A 22,282-nucleotide genomic window follows, 5' to 3' on the forward strand; every position below is an offset into this window, starting at 1 on the left:
AAATTGGGAAAGCCCGTGGACGATGAGAATTTGCCTTTAAGGTTGTTCCCTGAGAGTCTGGAAGGGGATGCGCTGGACTGGTATTCTAACCTGAAGCTTGAAGACGTGAAGACCTGGCTCGATCTGTCCAATGCCTTTATCAAACAATATGAATATAACTGCGAGCTTGCACCGACTAGAACCACGTTGGAAGGAACAAAAAGGAAACCCTCCGAGGATCACAAGACTTATGCTAAGAGGTGGAGGAAAATAGCTGCAAAGGTCGAGCCACCAATGACCGAGGATGAAATCATACGTACTTTCATAAAAGCCCATGATCCGCCGTACTTCGAAGAGATTTTCCGTATGACTGGATGTTCGTTTGCTGCAATTGTAAATAAACTTGAGGAGTTTGATGACTTTGTGAGAGCTGGGAAGATTGTCAATGTCTCCGCCCTTAAATCTCAGTTGGATGCTTTACAAGGGCAGGGAAGCAATGTGAAGAAACCGCCATTCAAAAAGAAGGAGGGGGACGCAACCTTTATTTGGAACCAAAACCCTTCGCCTAGACCCCGATATCAACACAATCCAACTTACCAACCACCTTATCATTACTATTCGAACCAGTACCCTGTATATACCACCAACATCCACCACCCTCGACCTCGCCCAAGCTATCCTAACCCACTTTCAGCCCCTTTTCAAATTTCCCAACCAAATCCACCTCAAAACCGACCTCGCCCTCCATATAACCTAAGATTTCCTCCACCAAATAGACCTGTTTACAACCATCCTCAACCTCCTGAACCTTACAACCGACCACCTAGCCGTACATTCACCAATTTAGGCAGGCCTTTGGACCAATTGTATGACCAGTTGAAGGCCGCCGGGAAAATTGGTACAGTACCCCCTCCTACCTACCCATATGGCATGCCCGCATGGTATAATCCACAAGCTGTCTGTGCTTATCATTCTGGGGCCCCCGGACATGCCACCTTTGATTGCAAGGCGCTTAAGCATAAAATTCAAGATATGGTTGAAGCCGGGGAGATTGTAATCCGGAAAAGGGAGGCGCAAGGGCCGAACGTAAATAGGAACCCTTTACCGGAACATGCCAATATCATTGGAATTATTCTGGATGATACGGAGTATGTGGAACCGGTCAAAGAATTGACAAGGGAAGCTGAAGTGTTTGGGGTCACAGACCAACCCTTTGTCATAGAATTGCCATTTGAAGAGGACGAAAAGCCCTTTATTTTGGATCTCACGCCAGCCGAAAGTGAGGCTTTGGAGCCAGTGGTTATTGAATTCCCGAAGCAAGAGCCTGTTTTAAGCCTGCAACAAGTGCCATGGAATTATGATGAACCTGACGTACAGATTGGGGAAAAGTCAATTGCAAAAAAGGAAGTGTCAGTGGTCACCAGATCAGGAAAGGTTGCGAGTCCATTTGAAAATACCATTCCGATTCAAGCAAATAACTCCGAGCCGCTCGTCAAACCAACAATCACCGAGAAAGAAGCCTTGGATTTCCTTAAGAGACTTCAGAGAAGTGAGTACAATGTAGTTGAGAAGCTGAGTAAGTCGCCTGCCCAGATATCCATGTTGGATCTACTCTTCTCTTCAGACATGCATAGGGACGCGCTGATCGAGGTGTTGACCAAAGCTCAAATCCCTAAGGACATTTCAGTTGATAATTTTTCTCATGTAGTTGGAAATGTGTTATTTACCAAGCAAATCACTTTCTCTGACGAGGAATTGCCGACGGAGGGCATTGGACATAATAAGGCCCTGTACATAGTTGTAAGGTGCAACGGAAAAATGCTGCCGAAGGTGTTGATTGACAATGGATCTGCGCTTAATATCTGTCCTTGGAGCACCTTGGAGAAGCTAGAATTGCAAGACATCAAGCTGAGGCCTTCAGGGACCGTAGTCCGAGGTTTTGATGGAGCACAAAGAGAGCCAATAGGAGAAGTAGACTTAGTGGTCGAGATGGGACCCGCACAATTTCAAATAACCTGCCAAGTCATGCACTTTCCTAGTGTTTACAACGTTTTGCTTGGAAGGCCCTGGATTCATAAGTCCGGAGCTGTGCCGTCTTCATTGCATCAGTTGCTGAAATTTGTAGTAAATGACAAGCTGATAACTATATTTGCCGAAGAGGATTGCCTTGTAATCACCGATTCTGGGTCAAAAGAGGATGGAAGCCGAAACGTCACCATGACTCCTCATAGCACGGCTGATATCGTCTCTGTAAGTTGGATCACAAACGAGGAGCGAGCTCTATCAAAGGCCAGTGTCATGATGGCTAAAGAAATGATCCGTGGAGGCTATGAATTTGACAAAGGGCTGGGACGAGATCTGCAAGGAATTTTGAAGCCAGTGGAGATTATTGAGAAAAAGGATTCGTTTGGTTTAGGCTTCCGACCGACTGCTAAGGATATCAGAGAAATGAAGGAGCGCAAGAAAGCGGAGAAAGAAGGAAGGCAAAGGGCTCTTGACATTCCACCCCTGCATTATACTTTCCCACGACCAGCCGAGGTGATCATGTCAGAAATCAACCCAGTTGACGAAATTGAAGCTAGTTTGGCCCAATTGTTCGTTGGGGCAACATTTGAAGATAGTGTTCCAGGCGAAGCTGAATTTCCTGACATCCCCGAAGGATCAATTCCCAATTGGACAGCCGAGTTCCTGCCCGTTCGGAAGGAGTTTCGGTAGACTGAAAGGGGTTTATCATTCATGTGAATTCATGAAAAGTTGCATCTGTAAATAGCCAATGAAAACAATTTTACTTTTTGACTAACATTTTCGCATGTAAATATTGTTAAGTTTTCATTTCCATTTGCTTTCAATCAAAGGTTTTATGAAAATGTACAAGTTGTTCTTGTCATGTTGTTTTGTTTATTCATTTGTTTATATTTTCGTTGTATTGCTTGACCATCTGTTTGTTGTATGCTTATTTGCTTATTATCCCACATTCGTTAATTCTTTCAGATGGCCAAAAATAAAATTATTTGACCCTTTGGATATCACAATTCTGGAATTCGATAATGGCAATCTCTATATCACTCACGACTTAGAGGTCTGTGAATCCGAACTCCAAAGCGAGAGTGATAATGAGGAAGTATTCGATTCTTTTGCAAAGGACTTTGAACAATATGAGGAAAAACCAAAACCGAACCTGGAAGAAACAGAAAAGGTTAACATTGGCACTGAGGATGAGGTTAAGGAGGTGCAAATTAGTATTCATTTGAATGAAAGGCAGAAAAAGGAGATGCTTGAATTCTTGACCATGTTCCAGGATGTATTTGCGTGGTCCTATGATGATATGACTGGTATTTCAACTGATGTGGTGGTGCATAGGTTACCCACAGACCCTTCTTTTCCACCCGTAAAACAAAAACCCAGAAAATTTAAACCAGATATAAGCCTCAAAATAAAAGAGCAAATTGAAAAACAACTCAAAACCAACATTATCATTGTTTCCCATTACCCAATTTGGCTTTCAAATCCTGTCCCTGTTCCAAAAAAGAGTGGAGAGGTAAGAGTTTGTATTGACTATAGAGACCTTAATAAAGCCAGTCCTAAAGATGATTTCCCTCTACCAAACATTCACATTCTCTTAGACAATACTGCCGGACATGAGATTGAAACCTTTTGCGATTGTTTTGCTGGCTACCACCAAATCTTGATGGCAGAAGAGGATAGGGAAAAGACTGCTTTCATTACCCCTTGGGGCACATTTTGCTACCGAGTGATGCCTTTCGGTTTAAAGAATGCTGGAGCAACGTATCAGAGGACCATGACAACCCTATTTCATGATATGATCCACCGGGAGATGGAGGTCTACGTGGATGATATTATAATCAAGTCTAAAAGGGTAGAGGACCACTTGGTTGATCTGAAGAAATTATTCGAGAGGTTACGGAAGTACAATTTGAAGCTAAATCCTACAAAATGCGCCTTCGGAGCACCTGCGGGTAAGCTGTTGGGTTTCATTGTCAGCAAGAAGGGCATAGAGATAGATCCAGCCAAAATCAAAGCAATTCGAGATATGCCAGTGCCAAAAACTCAGAAGGACGTGAAAAGCTTCTTAGGGAAGATCAATTTTATCGGGAGGTTCATCGGCCAATTAACCGCCACATGCGAGCCATTGTTCAAATTATTAAGAAAGAATGTACCGTTGTATTGGAATGAGGAGTGCCAGCAGGCTTTCGACAAGATTAAAGATTATTTGTTGCATCCACCAGTCTTAGTGCCGCCCAAACCAGGCCGACCTTTGATTATGTATTTATCTGTACTCGATGGAGCAGTAGGGTGTGTTCTAGGTCAGCACGATGAATCCGGAAGGAAAGAACAAGCCATTTACTATCTAAGCAAGAAGTTCACGCAGTATGAGGCTAATTATTCATTCATTGAGAAAAGCTGTTGTGCATTGGCCTGGGCGGCTCAAAAGTTGAGACACTACTTGTTGAGCCATACCACTTATCTTATTTCCCGATCTGATCCTTTGAAGTATCTTTTGGAGAAGCCGATGTTAACCGGGCGCCTAGCCAAATGGCAGATAATTCTATCAGAGTTCGACATTGTTTTCACCTCACAAAAGGCGGTCAAGGGGCAAGCTATAGCTGATCATTTGGCGGAAAATCCAAGGGATGATGATTATCAACCACTCCGTACTTATTTCCCTGACGAGAGGGTCCTATTTGTAAGCGCTGCAGATGATATAAGTGAACAAAGTCCTGAATGGAGGCTTTTCTTCGATGGAGCTTCAAATTCTCTCGGAGCTGGAATTGGAGCTGTTTTGGTGTCACCCGAAGGGAAGCACTACCCTGCCGCTGCCAAATTGCAATTCGCTTGTACGAATAACATGGCTGAATATGAAGCCTGCATTTTTGGTCTCAAAATGGCTTTGGAAATGGAAATCAAGGAGTTGATAGCTTTTAGTGATTCAGATTTGCTCGTGAACCAAACTTTGAAGCAGTGGATAACCAAAGATTCAAAAATTTTACCCTACCATTGTAGTTTGCTCACTCTGGCCAAGCAATTTCAAAATTTGGAATTCAGACATCTCCCTCGAGCCCGAAACGCATTTGCTGATGCTTTGGCCACCTTGGCTTCCATGATCCAGTATCCAGATGAATTAAAGATCGAACCAATTCAAATTCAACTTCAAGACAAACCTGCCCACTGTTGGGTTGTAGACAAGTCCTCCGACAATATTCCTTGGTATAGTGATCTTAAGGAGTTTCTTAAAACTGGGTCTTACCCTCTGCATGCTGGTACAAAAGACAAGAATTTTCTGCGTAGAATGGCTTCAAAATTCTTCTTAAATGGAGAAGTGTTATACAAAAGAACCTCGGATTTGAACCTTTTAAGGTGCATTGATGAGGATGAGGCTCAATATATGATGAAGGAAGTGCATAGTGGCGTTTGTGGACCTCACATGAATGGCCATTTGCTAGCGAAGAAAATCATGAGAACCGGATATTTCTGGCTTACTATGGAGCATGATTGTATAGATTTTGTCCGGAGATGTATAAAATGCCAAATGCATGGTGACATTATACGCGCTCCACCCACTGAACTGCATAGCATGACCGCCTCATGGCCCTGTTCAATGTGGGGTATGGACGTGATTGGTACAATCGATCCTCCCGCTTCAAATGGACATCGATTTATATTGGTGGCGATCGAGTACTTTACCAAATGGGTTGAAGCAGAGTCATTCAAACATGTCACGAAGAAGGTAGTGGCCAATTTCCTGAGAGATCACATCATCTGTCGCTTTGGAGTACCCGAAACGCTTATCACGGACAATGCCAAGAATCTGAACAATGACATGGTAGATGGACTATGTGAGCAGTTCAAAATCAAACACCGCAATTCTGCCATTTATAGGCCTCAGATGAATGGAGCTGTAGAAGCCGCAAATAAGAATATGAAGAAAATTATCCGCAAAATGACAGAAAAGCATCGCGATTGGCATGAAAAGTTGCCTTATGCATTGATGGCGTACCGGACTTCTATTCGGACATCGACTGGGGCAACGCCATATTCACTTATGTATGGGATGGAAGCTGTATTACCAGCTGAGGTTGAAATTCCGTCGCTACGAATCCTTATGGAAGCTAAATTGGAGGAGGCCGATTGGATCAAGCAGCGCCATGAGCAATTGACTTTGATAGATGAGAAGCGATTCAATGCTATCTGTCATGGGCAATGCTATCAAAAACGTGTGGCCCGAGCTTACAACAAAAAAGTCCATCGGCGGGCATTTGAAGAAGGTGATAAGGTACTGAAGCGAATTTTGTCAATGCAAGATGAAGCTAAAGGCAAGTTCGCTCCAAATTGGCAAGGGCCGTTCATTATCCAAAAGGTATTACCTGGCGGAGCTCTCATTTTGGCGGAAATGGATGGACGGGTTTTCCCTCAACCCATCAACTCAGATATGTGCAAAAAGTTTTTCATTTGATCATGCAAATTTTCTTTAGAAATTCATGCAAATGGCGAAATGCAAGTCAGGCCATCTTCTTTTACACTAAAAAAATATTTTATCTCTACTTGTCCCCTTTGAGCCATCAGAATTGACAAATTTCGTTTGATAACCCTTGAGAATTGCAAACCCCACACTGGGGCAAATTTGTTTCGAAAAAAAAAGAAGAAGAAGAAAACTCTACACTGGGGCAAATTTAGTTTTCAAAGAAAAATGCAAAAAGTGAGGAAAATACAATGAAAAATGCAAAGAGAGAAAATCTGATCAAACTGGGGCAAATTTTCCTCAGTATCGGAGTTGTTTTCAAAAGGGTGCAATCTCAAGTTATTTCACCCCTCGTATCAAATCTGCCTTCAAGCCTCAACCTTTCTTGAAAAATACCCTACCGGACCTCATTACAAAAGCCCAAAGTCCTGGTTTTCGTCACTTGCTGCATTTCTATTAGGAAATTTGTTAATCATCTGGCAGGTGATGTCTATAATGCTTTCGCCTAATCTCACAAGGGAAATGCATTCTACTGATGCCAGAAATCTTCAATTCATATTTCTGAGTCGATAATGGTCGAGATATTTCATGGTTCTCTAGGTGAAAACCCGAAAGGGCGCTTCGAAAAAAAAAAGAAGAAGAAAAAGAAAAAAAAGAAAAATAGAAAAGGAAAAAAAACAAACAACAAAAAGGGTGGGGGCAACCTTGGTGAAAACCCGAAAGGGCGCCAAGGTAGGTTTTCTCGACAGACAAGCTCAAGAAGGAATAGCCGGTGACCTGGTTCATTTGGGGTTTTCCTCATATTTGTGATACTTCTGCCAATATCGGATTCCGAAGAGAAAATATCCAAAGTTTTGAATATGATATTCGTTGGTTAAATTTGTATTTGTTCTTTACAAATATTCTTTTGCAAAATGTATCTTTATAAACCTCTTGGTTATTCTCAAATTATTTGTGTATGAATGCTTATGATTGTCTACATTCTCTTGCATGCTCATCTTTGCCTAACATAGGAAATCATCTTGCATATACATTGATTTTTATATGACTAATTTTCATGTATCATTCTTTCACCATTAAATTCAAATGAATGATAAACCCTGAGGTTTGTGCAAAGATAGGGGATTCAATCATCAGTTACAGGGAGTAACATACAACAAAGCTACCACCTGGATTGGGTGACGTGGTAAATCTGCATTTTATCAGTCTCAGAAATTGAAAGGTTCAAGGCAGACGCCGCCGAGCCGAAATAAAAGCATCACAAGACTCATGTTTACACGACTCTCAAGGCAAACCGGATCAAACAATGGTGGCAAGTCCATTATTTCTTCTTTTCTTGCAGGAATGTTGCATTCACAAACAAAAGCAGTCACTCTCTTTTTGGCACCTAAACCGATGTCAGACAAAGCTTCCCAGTAAACAAGGATAGATGTTATTTGCAAAGCTCGATCATAAGAAACAGCATCAGCTATCGTTTCAGTCACAGAAATCCAAATTTCCCTCTTGGTACAAAAGTTGAACTATTCTCGAAAAAAAAAAAAAAAAAACTCAATTCATTGTTTAAACTTCCCTAGTGAAGTCCCGTTTTAAATTTCAGTTCGGGTCAGTCCCGTTTTAAATTCCTGTTCGGGTCAGTCCCGTTTTAAATTCCTGTTCGGGCCAGTCCCGTTTTAAATTCTTGTTCGGGCCAGTCCCGTTTTAAATTTCCTGTTCGGGCCAGTCCCGTTTTAAATTCCTGTTCGGGCCAGTCCCGTTTTAAATTCTTGTTCGGGCCAGTCCCGTTTTAAATTTCCTGTTCGGGCCAGTCCCGTTTTAAATCCCTGTTCGGGTCAGTCCCGTTTTAAATTCCTGTTCGGGTCAGTCCCGTTTTAAATTCCTGTTCGGGCCAATCCCGTTTTAAATTCCGGTTCGGGTCAGTCCCGTTTTTAAATTTTTAGTTAGGTCAGTCCCGTTTAGTTTCATGTTCGGGTCAGTCCCGTTTTTAGAATTCCTGTCCGTTCAAATCATTTTGCAGCCGAATAACACAGGTAAGTATTTGGTGTCTATTTCTTTGTCTCAAGTTTTTTCAAAACTCAAACAAAGAGGGGCAAACTGTAGACACCAAATTTTTAAATAATTTGTATGTTGCATCTAATTCATGATTTGGTTTTAGATTGTCTGCATTTTAGTTGTTACCTTTTTATTTGTCTTTTATTTGCTAATTATTTGTCATATTAATTTTGTTCACGTTTTAGTTTTAGTTTTAGTTTTAAGTTTTAACGTAAAATTTGTGAAAAAAAAAAGAAAAGAGGAAATTGATGAAAAATGGAAAATTGTGCTTTGTTGATTCTAGTTTATTTAGTTTCTATCCAATGTTAATTAAATTATTATTATTTTTGTTTTTGTTGTTTTTGTTGTTTGTTATCTATCTTTATTATCAGTTTTATTTAGTTAATTTCAAAAAAAAAAAAAAATCAAAAAATCAAAAAATCAAAAAATCACAACTCCACTTCTGCCGGTTCCATTTTCCACTTCACATTCCAGCACCTTCCATTCCAAGTGCCGACTTAGCTCCACTCCAAACACTTCAATATATACATTCCACTACCTACACACTCCACGGGGATCATTTTCAATCCACCACAACATCGCACTTCCATTTTTCTTTTCTGCCGTGAGCCGCGAGTGGAGAGCAAGGGAGGAAGAGCCGAGCCTTTTCATTTTTCTTCTTTTCTGTCCGTAAACTAGAGAGGGAAGAGAGGGACTTGTGGTTCATTCTTCCTTCCAACCGTGAGCTGGTGAAGTCTGAGAACCAAACTTCCTCCATTCTAGCCGCAAGTTTAAGCAAGGGAGAGGGAGAGTTGCGGTCTGCAATTTCTGGACAGCCGAAAGTGGAGTTTTGTTGCAGCTGCTAGTCGTGTGTATTAAGCTTCAAGCTGAGGTAATTTCTGGACTTAGATGAGTTGTTTATGGGTTGATGAAGCTGTTTAGGGGCATGCATGTGAGGGTTGTGCGGTTGGAAGAAGAATTAAGTCACAAGAAAACTGGTTTTGAAAGAATTGGAAATGCCGTGAGTTTGAACTAGAAATTTCAGCTTTAACTTGTTACTTTGTGATGATCTGAGCTTAGTTGTGTGGTTAGTTAGTTAATAGCTGAATGATTATTCTTTGCATGAGGTTAATCAACCTTGTTTAAGCAAGAATAGTGAAGGAATATAGAATCTGTTTACATGCATGTTAACCGAGAGAGAGTTTGGATGGATTTCTGGTAAGATGGTGATTTTGATGACATTCGAACTTGGTTTTGGATCTAATCTGATAGATAACTTGTTATTTGGTGTTGCATGTGAACCTTATGGCCAAGATTTTGATTGCATGGCTGGAAATTTCTACTAGAAGTTGCTGGACTGCTTAATCAATTTTCCAGTTTGCCGATGGAGTTGTTTTGGGAGTTGTATGGATATTTTAGTGTGAATTTACTGGAAAGTGCTTGATCCTCACTTGGTTGTGTGTTTAGCTAACTAAATACTGGATGATTAAGCCCTGCATGAGATTAATTGGCTGTGTGTAAACCAGAAATTTGAGTGAAACAAAAATCTGCTGCACGCATGTCATCTGCGAATAGTTGAATTAATTCTGGAATTTTGGGATCAATGTTGCTGGTGTCCGACCCTGTTTTGAACTGAAATTGATAATGACTTCATTTATTAGTCTTGCATGTTAGTTTTGGGTACATAATTTAGTGTTTCAGCCGAGGAAATTCGGTTTAAAGATGGACTAAAGCTGCTGGAATTTTTCCAGTGTAGCCGAGTGAAGAGGAAAAGAATTTTCCAGTTTGCTTTTGCGAATTCTGGATTCTTATTCATGTTTGGGGGGCAAATTCCTTGCATTTGGTCTGTAAATGACAAATTGGTAGAACTGATTCGAGTGTTTGCATGCAAAGATGGCTGAGCTAAGATAAAAGGAGTAAAAAGCTGCTGCATCTCTTTGTCTTTTTGTTTTCTTTTCCATGGCTGTTTAAGGGACCCTTACGTTTAAATTGCTTGTTAAATCTGGTTTTAAGGAGAAGGAATGGAATGATTTGATGTTAAGTTTACGCTTGAGTCCTTAAAACACTTGAGCTATGATTAAACACCATGCTAAAAAATATTTGATCACGGTTGTGATTAAGAAGCTTGAGCTTGAGAAGAAAGTGCAGCAGTTTTCGGTTGCTAGAGTATGTGAAGTAATTGCAGAAACTTGTTTCATGGCTATTGCATAGAACTTGCATGTTTTTTCCTTCTAAGTTTTCTACCTGTTGAGGCGATGGTAATGACATAGTTTGCAGCTTAGTTAAAGCTATGTATGTGAGCTTGAGATCTGATTTTTTTGGAAAATAAGATGTGAGTTTGAGTTGGGTTTCGTTTGAGCAAACATGAGAGAAAATATTGCAGAAACTCACTTTGAATTTGATTTACCTGCTTGTTTGGTTGTTAGATTCATGCTTTAATGTGTTGGTTAGAAGATTTTTCGATCAAAATGGTGTTAAGGTTGAGAAAATGAAAGTCACGGTTGTCTTCTGGGTTGCCGAAAGCTTTCAGCAGAAATTTCTGCTGCAGAATGTTGTTTCTCATGTTGATTTTCACGTAGCTTGCATGAAAACTGCATGAATTAATCTCTGAAAATTGCACTTTGATCCCTTAAGTTCCCTTTGTTGCACTGTGACCCAATTATGCTTTAATTTTTTTTTTTGCTTTAATTTTTTTTTTTGCAATTGAGTCCTAAAGTATTTGCAATCTGAACCATGACTTGACCTTTTCATCATTCTTGAACCTTTAAAGTTCTTAAATGTTCTAATTGGGCTCACATGATTGATTAATGTTTGCAATTGGATCCCTTTTACATGATAATTCGCTTCGGTATGTTTTTACGTGAATTGTGGACAAATTTCAATGGATAATTCCCAATGTCATGAAAGCTTAATAATCTTGGAAGAATTCATAGTCTTGGTTTCATTTGATTCAGTTTTTCTTAGATAATTTTGTTATTTAATCATAATAAATAATTTCTGTGATAGTTTTTCTCTTTTGTGATTTTTGCATTTGATTGTGATGGATTCCACCGTAAGCATTTCAATTTAGCACTCCACTTTAAATTCTTGAGACCTTTTATTTGAGACCGAGTTTTGCTTGCACGTGCATGATCTATTCCATATTTAATTTTCGTTTCATGCTTAATTTCCACTTTTGTGTTTAATGGTTGTTTCATGTGATTATTTGATAATTAAAGTGGTACCTTGACATTTTTATTATTTTGGAGGGTAATTTAATAATTTCACTTCATTAGAGCATCGATTCAAGGGAGGTACATTCTATCTCTTATTTGCACTTCATTTGACCCTACGTGCTCCTACGTGTTATGTGAATATGCATGTCTATTTTGCTTTCCTAGCCTTTCTTTAATTGAATTTCTTTTATTTATGTCATTTACTTTTGCTTTTTATTTAAGTTATTCTTTATGGGGTATGTGTACACCTCTTGGCTTGTAATAGATAGGGCTTGGAGGAACATTCAATGAAGACCTATCGAAGACGTGTGCCTAGCTAGCAAATGTAATAATTAGGGCTTTAATTGCCTATGTGTTATGTGTTACTTGCTTTAATTAGGTTCTTGCATCTAGTTGAGCATGCTAAGTGTTATGTGATATGTGTTTATAAGTGTTTGGCATGTCTACTCGCTTTCCATAGCCATGAATGAATGTGATGGACGGATGCACGTTTCCACTAGTCCAACGCTAGTCGGAATTCATAGAATGGGCTAGTCCAACGCTAGACCCTTAGGGACTTCCCCTCGTTAGTACATATTTGCGTGTTCATCACATGTCATGCATTTTTCTTAACTTAGCATTTGGCATGCTCCTTGAAACCCTTTTTCCCTTCATTTAGGATTTTTGCATTTCATACTAGTTATAGGGTTCATTTGCTTGAGAGTCCCCTTAAATATGGGATATAGACGAGTGTGGCTTTTTATAAGCCTTAGCACGCTTGTATTCCCTCTATAAAAGGGCAAATTGAGTCACGATTTAGGTCTCCCCGTACTCAGTATGCATGAATTCCCTAGGTCCATGCATCCATTCTCCCATTTTTACCCTCATTACACTTTCACTTTGCACACGTGCACCTTTATAATCTTCACTTGCACACAAACACTTTGTTTTTTTACACCATTTCATACATGAATCTTTTCATACACTTGCACACTTGCACTTGAGTCACCATTTGCATCAACCGACCTCTATGAGGTTTCCCTTTATTGGCCGCCACAATTCATGTGGTTTGGGACCAAAAACCTCACGAGAGACATCGTAAAATTTAGGATTGCATTTCTCATTCATTAGTCTTTGTCCAAATTGCAAATGCATACTTTGGGTAGAAAAAAAAATTAGGAAAATAAGGGTTAAATCACGCAACTAGCCTTGGCTAGGTCGAAGGGGTGCCTTGGATTTTTATCCTTGCCTTCCCCTTCGTCAAATGTGACTCCCGAACCTTTTTCTTTGTTTGCGTAGACTAGGAGTCGTTCAAAAGGGTTTTCTTACTTTTTTCCTTAAAAAATCCACTTTTTGGGTGACTTGGTACACCCTAACTCTATACCAAGTGGCGACTCCATTTTTCATATAAAAAACCCTTTTTGAACTATTTTTCTTGGGTCAAATCGTCGCATTTTCAAAAGTCCCATTTAGACCCATTTTTATTTTTATCAAAAAATTCACTTTTTTTCCAAACTAATAAAATCCCAAAAACAATCATTTTATTTTTTTATCAAAAAATGGGGCGCGACACATTCTTGTTGTTTTTGTTCAACAGATAGGCCTAAAGAGCTTGTGGGTGGAATTGGGACCTGTTTGATGCAATTAGTGTTATGGTTGACTTCCTCCAAAGGTTTTTTGCCCATTTGCTGCTCTTGTACCACTAGCACGTGAGATATGTTCGGGTGCAAACGCTCCTTGGCCACCCATTGTTTGCACTTCAACGTTTTTTGGGGGGTTGATTTGACTTTTTTCAATGAAGGGCACAGAGTTGCGGCACTTGTCCTGCTAATGACCCAACTTATGACAAAGTAACAGAAGTCCGGCAAATTATCTTAGATGACGTTTTGCCAAAAACCAGTAGATCCTTGTCCAATCCATAGCTGATTGGGGAGGGTCTAGCACACGTCCACTTCTACATAGAATCTTGCGACACTAGGGCAGTTTAGGGAGACAGTGGAAGCATCAACCTTGAGCGACTCCCCTATCAACCGAGCGATAGAAAAAATAGGCCCCTTGTCAAAGAGGTGGGCTGGAAGCCGAGGTAGGGACACCAAACTGGAGCGATTGGTGATTCGGTGTCGACTGAGAAGGAGGGCGTCCACTTAAAGACCCTCATTACAAATCCCTGCAGGGACCATACCCCCTCAACCAGCATCGCAAGTAGTCTTCTTCATGGTTGAATCTAATAAGGACATGACGATGGTTGATTAATCCCAGTGAACTGGTTCCCTAAAAGTCTATTGCTTGAAAAGCCTGCCGCAAAGCATCCATAGCTGGTCTATCTTTAGAGAATTTTCCCACCAAAGAGAATCGAAAAGGTTTGGAAAGGGTCTGGACGTCATCTTCTATGAAAAACACCGCTGGTTGTCCTTTGAATGTTGAAGGATCGCGAACAATGGAAGGCTATTGCGGTGAGAGAGCAAAGCCTATAAAGCCTTCTGCAGTCATGCTTCGTGGGTGTTGCGCGACAATGTCTGCAAAGGATTTCGTGTTTGAGAGATCCTGCCCCCGATCAGGTGGATAAGGAGCTGCCGAAGCAGCCATTGAAGGAGTTCAAAGGAGCTTGGGAGAAACCCTACCAAAGCTCTTCCCGCATTTTAAGTTGTTAGTTGTTTTAGTTAAATCATATTGTATTTGCAAAAAAAATAACTTTTGAATACAACTTCAAAAATAAAAAATAAGAGTGCTTTAAAGTAAAAGAATTACAATATAAGAAAAAAATATGGTAAAAACTCAAAACCAGATCAATGAATTATGAAAATAATAGATAAATAAATTAAAGGTATACAAGAAGTAGGCAGGCTATCAATTAATTAGAGAGAGAAGAAAAGGGGTAATTGGTGGACAATGGGCCCAACAAAATCAATAAAAATATATGGGATTGACAAGCTAACGGTAATGTTGGCATTAGGATAAATATTGCTCTGGTAGTATCGCCAGTTTTAACAAAAAAAATTGCAAAAATGGAGACATCAGGATGCATAAAACCCTAAGTTAGCAGGAAGTTATATCCGAAGGCAAGAGTAACACTCAAAGGTACATACTTATTATAGTGTTCCTTCATTTCATTTTTCTATCAATTGATTAATTTAATTTTCTATAATTAATCCTTAAATTGTTCTTTTCTGGATGAGGATTATGTTAAAATCATGTCTTTGTTCTCTTTTCATGTTTATACGATGTCTAAAGATAAATTTTTAAAGGATTTGGTGATAGTAGTTCTTATACTTTTATGTTTCTGGCTATTGATTTCAATTTTTTTTACATCTCAACCAATTTTGCGGGTCTAGTCCCTTTTTTTTATACTCTTTCCTTCTGCTTCCCAGTTATTATCTCTGTATACCCAACTTTTAGAAGATTGAAGATTAGTAGGTTCTCCCCGTGCTATGTAATTTCTCTGTTCTCTATTTTATCAATATAATTACATAATTAGTTATTTTTTATCTCATTTTTTTGCCTTTGAACCATCAACAGTAGCTTTGTTAAACTCGATGGAAAATTATGTCACTTTAGTTGACTGATAAAATACAGCCACAACTGCACAGGACAACGAGCTTAGGCACTAAAATCGACAATAATGTAAAATAATAGCAACTTTTGAATGGTATTTCACACTTTAAGTTCATAAATTTGTTGTAATTTAAGGAATAAATTGTTGTGTGAGTGCATACATAGTAGAGTAAGTTGTAGACACCCCCAAACCTTGGCTTACTAACCTACAAATCCTCAGTGGGAAGTGACAAATTCAACTGCTATCTTGATTTGACTAGTTAATGCTAGAAGAGCTTGAGCCTTGAATAGTAAAAACAATACTATTTGTCAAATTATTATGTCATAAAAAGAATGCACTTTGAATGTTTTAGATCCAAAATGACCACAAATTTTTTTGTTCAAATTTTTTTGGAATGAGACTTGTGATCAATTTATATTTTCTATTTTGGTTCCGGCTCATAGGACTGAATTTCTTATATCTAAAGGCACTATTGGTGTGAATGTTACTATTAGAGTTATCTCAATTTGTAGCATTATTCATGAATATCAAACTAATCATGTGTTTTTTTTCTTTTCTAATCTTTGAAGTATAAAATGGATGGGGAATTTACAGAAGGCTGTCACCATCAAAATATTGAAAAAGATTTATTTGATCTAAATATGCTTCCAAATGATACGGGTAAAGATGGAGATTTGTTTGATCTAAATATGCTTCCAAATGATACGAGTAAATCTACAGATTTATTTGTAAAGCCATTTGAACAATTTATTGGGCAATGTTTCTTAAGTGAGGAAGAAGCTTTTATATTTTATAAAAATTATACGTGAAGATATGGCTTTGCAATTAGAAAAATGCGGTCTAAAAACAAGAATGGGCATAAGAAAAGACATGATTTTTTCTGTCATCGAGTAGGGAGACCAAATGTAAAGTTTGTTGATTCAAGTAAGGAGCATCGTGATAGAAAATCGCTTAAACGTCAGTACAAGGCTTATATGCGAATAACATGCAAAACAAGAAGTGATATTTTTCCTGTAGAATGGCATGCCACTAAATTTATTTCAAGCCACAATCATACTCTTTTATCTGTAGAAGAGCTGCATTTTCTCCCGTCTTATTAAATGATCACTAAAGAAAATGAAGCGCATAGCATTTTATTAAAAAAATGTGGTCTTTCAGTTCAATAAACCATGCGTGTCATGGAGTTAGAAAAAATATAAGGCATGGGCATCTTCCATTTCTTGCAAAAGATATTCATAATATTTCCAATAAACTCCATCAAATGAATGAAAAAAGTGATGCTATGGATCTTTTACACCATTATAAATGTGCTAAAAATGAAAATGCTAATTTTCAGTATGCTTTTAAGTTAGATGAAGAATGGAGACTTGAGTAAATATTTTGGTCCCCTGCCTATTGTTTTGATTGGTACCAAAAGTATGAGGATGTAGTTATTTTTGACACCACTTATAAGGTAAATTCATATGAAATGTCTTGATTTTTTTGTTGGCATGAATAATCATGGGAGGACAATAATATTTGGTTAAACTCTTCTTCGTAATAAAACGACAAGTTCATTTTAGCAGCTAATGAAGGTAATTACTTTTACTCTTAGGCATAACTAATTAAAATTTTTTCATTGATTCTTATGCTTTACTATTTTTTAGAGGTTTTCATATTGTTAATGAAGAAGGCATTTCAAACAATTTTGATGGATCAGGATCCTGGGATGACTGAAGTAATTTCTAGGGAAATGCCTTTGACAAAATATGCGTTTTGTGTCTGGCATATAACATCTAAATTCAGATGTTGGTTTATTTCAATTCTTCGCTATCAATACTCAAGCTAGTGTTCTGAGCTTTATAGCTAGTATGAGTTGGATGCTGTGGAAGAGTTTGAGCAACAATGGCCTATTGTGGTTGCAAAATATGGTCTAGAAAAAATAAACATGTAGCTGGTTTGTACAGAATCAAGATGTTTTGGGTACCAGCTTAGCTTCATAATTATTTTTTCGGTGGTATGACTACTACAAGAAGATTTGAAAATAGAAATGCTTTTGTCAAATGTTTCATTTCTTCTTTATTAGCATTTATTTTACCTATATTTAGTTAGGTTTTAGGATATTTTTTGGTGTGTTTTTAAGTTAAAAATGGAAGAGTTGAACTGCTTTATAATTACTTTTCAAACATGTAGTGTTTTTTAATCAAAACATGCAAAAGTGTGGGTTAATGTGCAAATTTGATTTGTTTTTACTGGTTTTGGTATTTTATGGATTAATCCAATAGTTTGAGGGCCATTGGGGAATTTTGCCCTTGTGCAAGCTGATAACTCTCAAAGTGAACTTTAATTTGAAGTAAACGTTCTCATATCAAAATCAGTGCCTAGTAGGTCAGAAGATTTATAAGATACTATAATGCATATTGTTAAACATCTTCCTACTATAGCAAAAATTTATGAGCCTTAGAAACAAAGAAAAATACATGTGCATAAAAATCCATGTATAGACTAACAAAGATTAGAAATTTATAATCTATGCCATATGGGTTGCCTTAATTTTCAACTTACAATTAGCAAATTTGTTTTCATAGGCTTTAAAGGTTGAAAAGATGAAGAATATTAGAAGATTTGCTATCTAAATACATATAATCTAAATTAAAATGGAAAACATATGGCATACAAATTTAGCCACATAATAGTAGCAAGAAAAAAACTAAAGAAAACAAGATAAAGAGATAAAGAAATTTTACTTCAGCTAAAAGTTTTGATAATTTTTTTTGGTTCCCTTGAATTGCTTGCAAGGTTTGTTGTAAAACTATGAGAGGAAAGGAAGAAGTAAAGGGCAGTAGGAAGAGATCTCTAGTTTTGATAAAAACCCACCAATTTGTTTCAGATTAATGATGGAAATATTTTAGGTTTTTCATAGCCATAGGCTTATTGCTGTAGTTGTCAATCAAGTATCATGAATGGAAATTGACCCTTTTAATAACCTATAGTAGACCCTACTACTCCCAACCAAACGAGTGCTAAGAACTTCTTTAGTTTAATAAAAAAAAAAAAATTCAAGTGGAGACACGAAAGATAAGTTGTCTTATAACTTACAGTTTGATTTGTAATCATATGAAGTAAATAAGGTTAAGTCTTCTAAATACAAGAGTCGTATTAGAATAAGAAAGTTAAATCTTATTGGAAACTATATTCTAGTTTCCACAAGGATTTAAATAATTTATTTATTTAAAAATACCTTTATAATTCAAGTCAGAAAAATTAATGAATAAACTTATTGACTTGTGAGATTTTGTAGAAAAATCAAGAGACAAATTGAGCAGAAAATTTGGCCTTCAAGAGAGAAAAACATCGCCTCTTTCTCTCTTATATTGTTCACATTTTTTCCTACTTAAGAACTAAGTTTTTTCTCATCAATTTGTATATTGAAGTCCTGGAAATAATTACACTTTTCTGATTTAAATGATTTCAACCTTAGAGGTTTAAGCTAACGAGGTTCATGTGGATCATCATTAGAGGATGAGAATGTTCACGATTTGAATGGATCTCTTAGACATTCCTTGCATCAAATCTCTATTAGTTTAAGAAGATCTTAATGGATTAGAGATCTCTTAAACTGCTTGTTACATATAATTGATAAAAAAATGATCTACTTTAAGGAATGAATTTTTTTTTTCAACTACGTTACTTGCTTGATTCTTAATAATGGTATGAAAACCAACTTTGATTAATTCATGTAATACATTTATTTAATTGTCATGCATGAATCCTGATGTGATCAAATTTATATGTTGTTCTTGAAGAAAAGATTGAGTGTTTCCTTGATCAAAATCTTACAAATTTATTTTCAAAATTTTGATGTTTTTATATTTGTTTCTTGTCACAAATAATTTGATGATGGTTAAAGTATTGTCATTAGATCACAAGAAAGATTATAAATTTAACTATAAAAGCCATAGATAAGTTTCTAATAAAATTTTGGGAAAAAAGCCCTATTTTTGTGCATCACATGATTTTCTATTTTTACAAAAAAATTTGGCTGTAATTTTCATGTAATTTTTCCTTTAATATGTCTTCAACATCTTATCAATTGTTCATAGAAATATTGGAGAATTTTACATATTAAATTCATTTGAAAAAATTAAAAAATTTTGTTTGCTTCATGTGATGGCTAGAGTTCTTCATGTGTGATTTGGTTCTTGATTTGGAGCATGATTTGGTCTTAAATTTTAGTCACAAGATGATGATAATATATTATTTTGTGCTTCAAAAAGTTTTCAAAATTTGGTACTAAAAGGAATTGAAACCGAATATAAGACTTGCTAAAGTTTCGTAAGGAAACATATTTCCAAGTGGAGTGAAATTTCTAATTTGTTTCAATTAGTTTATGGTGACTAAATTGAATTTAGGTTTCTACCACTATTTTAATATGATTAAATTTAAGGAAGTTTTTAAACATTTAGTTGTCCAAAAGTTCTTAGAAAATTTTTAAATAAAATTTATAAAATTTTTTCTAATTAAGGTTTAACAAGAATCTATGGGCAAATCCATATGGATTAGTCATGGATCTAGGTGCAGACACAAATGTTGGTCATCCAATGTTTGGATCCAATGCCAGGTTCATGTGTGACATGGAGCAGATTTGGGGGGATCAATGATGAGGGAGGTGTCTAACAATCAATGATTTGATTTGCAATCTTGATCCATAGGAACCAATCATGGATTTGGATCCATGAGCGGATCCTCTAGACAATGGCATAAATCTAGTTCTGAGAGTGACCAATTTAAATTTGCAGCCGATACCTCACTAATCTAATCACAGAACCAGGTGCAGATTTGGAACAGAGAAAAGTTTTTTTCCTTAATCTCAAAACTTCAAGAATTGAAACTTTAAATGATTTAAAGTTTGAACATGTAATTGAATTGTGATTAGAATTGAATAAATAATTTTATGGTGCTTTCATTTAATATAATATTATGTGAATGCACAATGTATATTTTTTGAAATAGGGCCTGCATTCTTGTCTTCTGTGCATATTCTCTATGTAAATTTTCTTCTCATTTCTCTCCCCTAGAATGTAATTTGAGGATTCTCTCAAATATATATAATGTACTTTATTGGAGATAGGAAGAGGTTAAGGATCTAAAATGATTAGATTAGATTTATAGATTTATATTTATAATGTATAAAGGCGATAGAGATGAATGATTTACCTCTATGATGTGTAAAGATTGGGTAACACATATGATGTGCTTTATCAAAAATTGATAATTCAACTATATAAAAGTTATAAGTGTTAGTAATTGGTAATAAATACCTACTTAATTAAAATTATTTTCGTTTATTGAGTATATTCAAGATCAAAATAATTAAATGAGATTCTAACCCACTAGAAATTTTGAATTTTGACTCTATATAAGAGGGTAGTAGATTCGAATAAAATAGTGATAGCAAAACCAATTTTATTTTATGTCTTTTTTTTTAAGGGGTGTCCCACAGAGAGTGGACCCCGTAGACTATTCTCCCACCCTCCACAACTTGCTGGTAGCAAGGTTCAAACCAGGGACCTAAACCCCATTTTCAGCAACCCCAACCACCAGACCAAGCCCCGGAGGGCCAATTTCATTTTATGTCATTTTCTTGTTCTGTATTACATAAATAGCATTGCTTATTCTATCTTGTGTTGTGGAACGAGTATCTTGAGTCTACATGCTATTCTTCATACTTGCAAACTAACTGGACCCAATTTTTCAGACTGTTAATGTACTATAAGAATTATTCTTAGGCATGAAAAACTAACCTATGTCCTTGAAACTCCACCTTCTATGGAAGGATCAGTTGAGGATGCACTATGTGATACCCCAAATTTTAGGATACTATTTTTATTTAATCTCAAAAAAAAGATTACGGTTTCTTTATTTTATTTTTGTTTTAAAACATTATTTTATTTTAAAGACTAGAAACCCTACTTGTACTTTAAAACCCTAGTTTACTTGTGACTAACAGGTTGTGTTTAAATCCCTCATATTTGACTCAAAACCCTAATTTTATTCTATGGAATTGTAAAATTCATCACATTTTTCTTAAAATTCCCTTTTATTTGAAATACATTACCTTATTATAGCTATACTACTTATTTACATCCTCAAGGGTTGGAATAAAGAATAGAATTAAGAGTTTTACCCTTAGTTTTATAGTTCGGATAAATTAGAGTTTTCACGTATTTTGGTAATGTGATTAAGTGTGGAGGGTTGTGTACTAAATTTTGTAATTAAGAGTGAGTTTTAGATGAGAAATAATATGAGATTAGAAGTGAGAATAATAAGTTAGTAAATTATAAGTAAAAAGCCTAGTACGTGCGAGTTAAGGAAAAACGGGTAGAACTGACGTGCACTGTTTGTTACCGAGTGAGTGCACCATGTGAACACCACTTTATTACCTTAATACCCTTGCTATTAATTGAGTTAAATCAGCCCCAAAATATCTGATAAAGCAGCCGAAAAGTTGGACAAAAAACAAGAGAGAGAAAAGAAAATTTTGACCACCAATCAAATTGTGACATGTGTTAAACTTTGGCCAAGCCTTTTTCTTGCTTTCTTATCTTTCCTTGGGCAGCATTTCTTCTTCATTTTCTACACATTTGGCCATGAGAGTGAGGAGAGAAAAGGAGAGAAAGAAACACTCCATTCCATCTTGATTTCTTGCTCAATCTTGCAAACTAACCGATAGATTCACCAAATAATCCATGGAAGTTGCTTAGGAAGGTGGATTGCCATCTTAGAGTGGAGAGTTTTGGTGGTTCAAGCTTCCTAGAGGCTGTTGTGCTTCTCCAATACTAGGTAAGGAAGGTATTAGTTCATGGTTGTACTATTTAATGGTTTACAAGTGAAAGTTATGGTTTGTTGGGTAGATCTCATGGTTTAGTAGTAGATTTGGTCAATTCCAGCTTTGTAGTGTAAATTTTCAGCTTTGGGTTTGAATGATTTTCTTCTTATACTTGCTGTATGGATGGTATATGATATATATATAAGCTTGTATATGAGGTTGTAGTTCTGGTTTCAAGCTTA

General features: G+C 36.8%; 1 protein-coding gene across 1 annotated transcript; it reads left to right on the top strand.

Moving 5' to 3' along the window:
* Positions 1 to 909: 909 nt before the first annotated feature.
* Positions 910 to 16,948, top strand: LOC140037886 (uncharacterized). The gene is made up of 2 exons (XM_072083043.1): positions 910 to 2,462; positions 16,879 to 16,948. Exons 1-2 carry the CDS (start codon positions 910 to 912, stop codon positions 16,946 to 16,948), a joined length of 1,623 nt encoding a protein of 540 aa, XP_071939144.1.
* Positions 16,949 to 22,282: the final 5,334 nt, after the last annotated feature.

Source organism: Coffea arabica, chromosome 3c (genome assembly GCF_036785885.1).
Source record: "Coffea arabica cultivar ET-39 chromosome 3c, Coffea Arabica ET-39 HiFi, whole genome shotgun sequence".
NCBI classification, from domain to species: domain Eukaryota; kingdom Viridiplantae; phylum Streptophyta; class Magnoliopsida; order Gentianales; family Rubiaceae; genus Coffea; species Coffea arabica.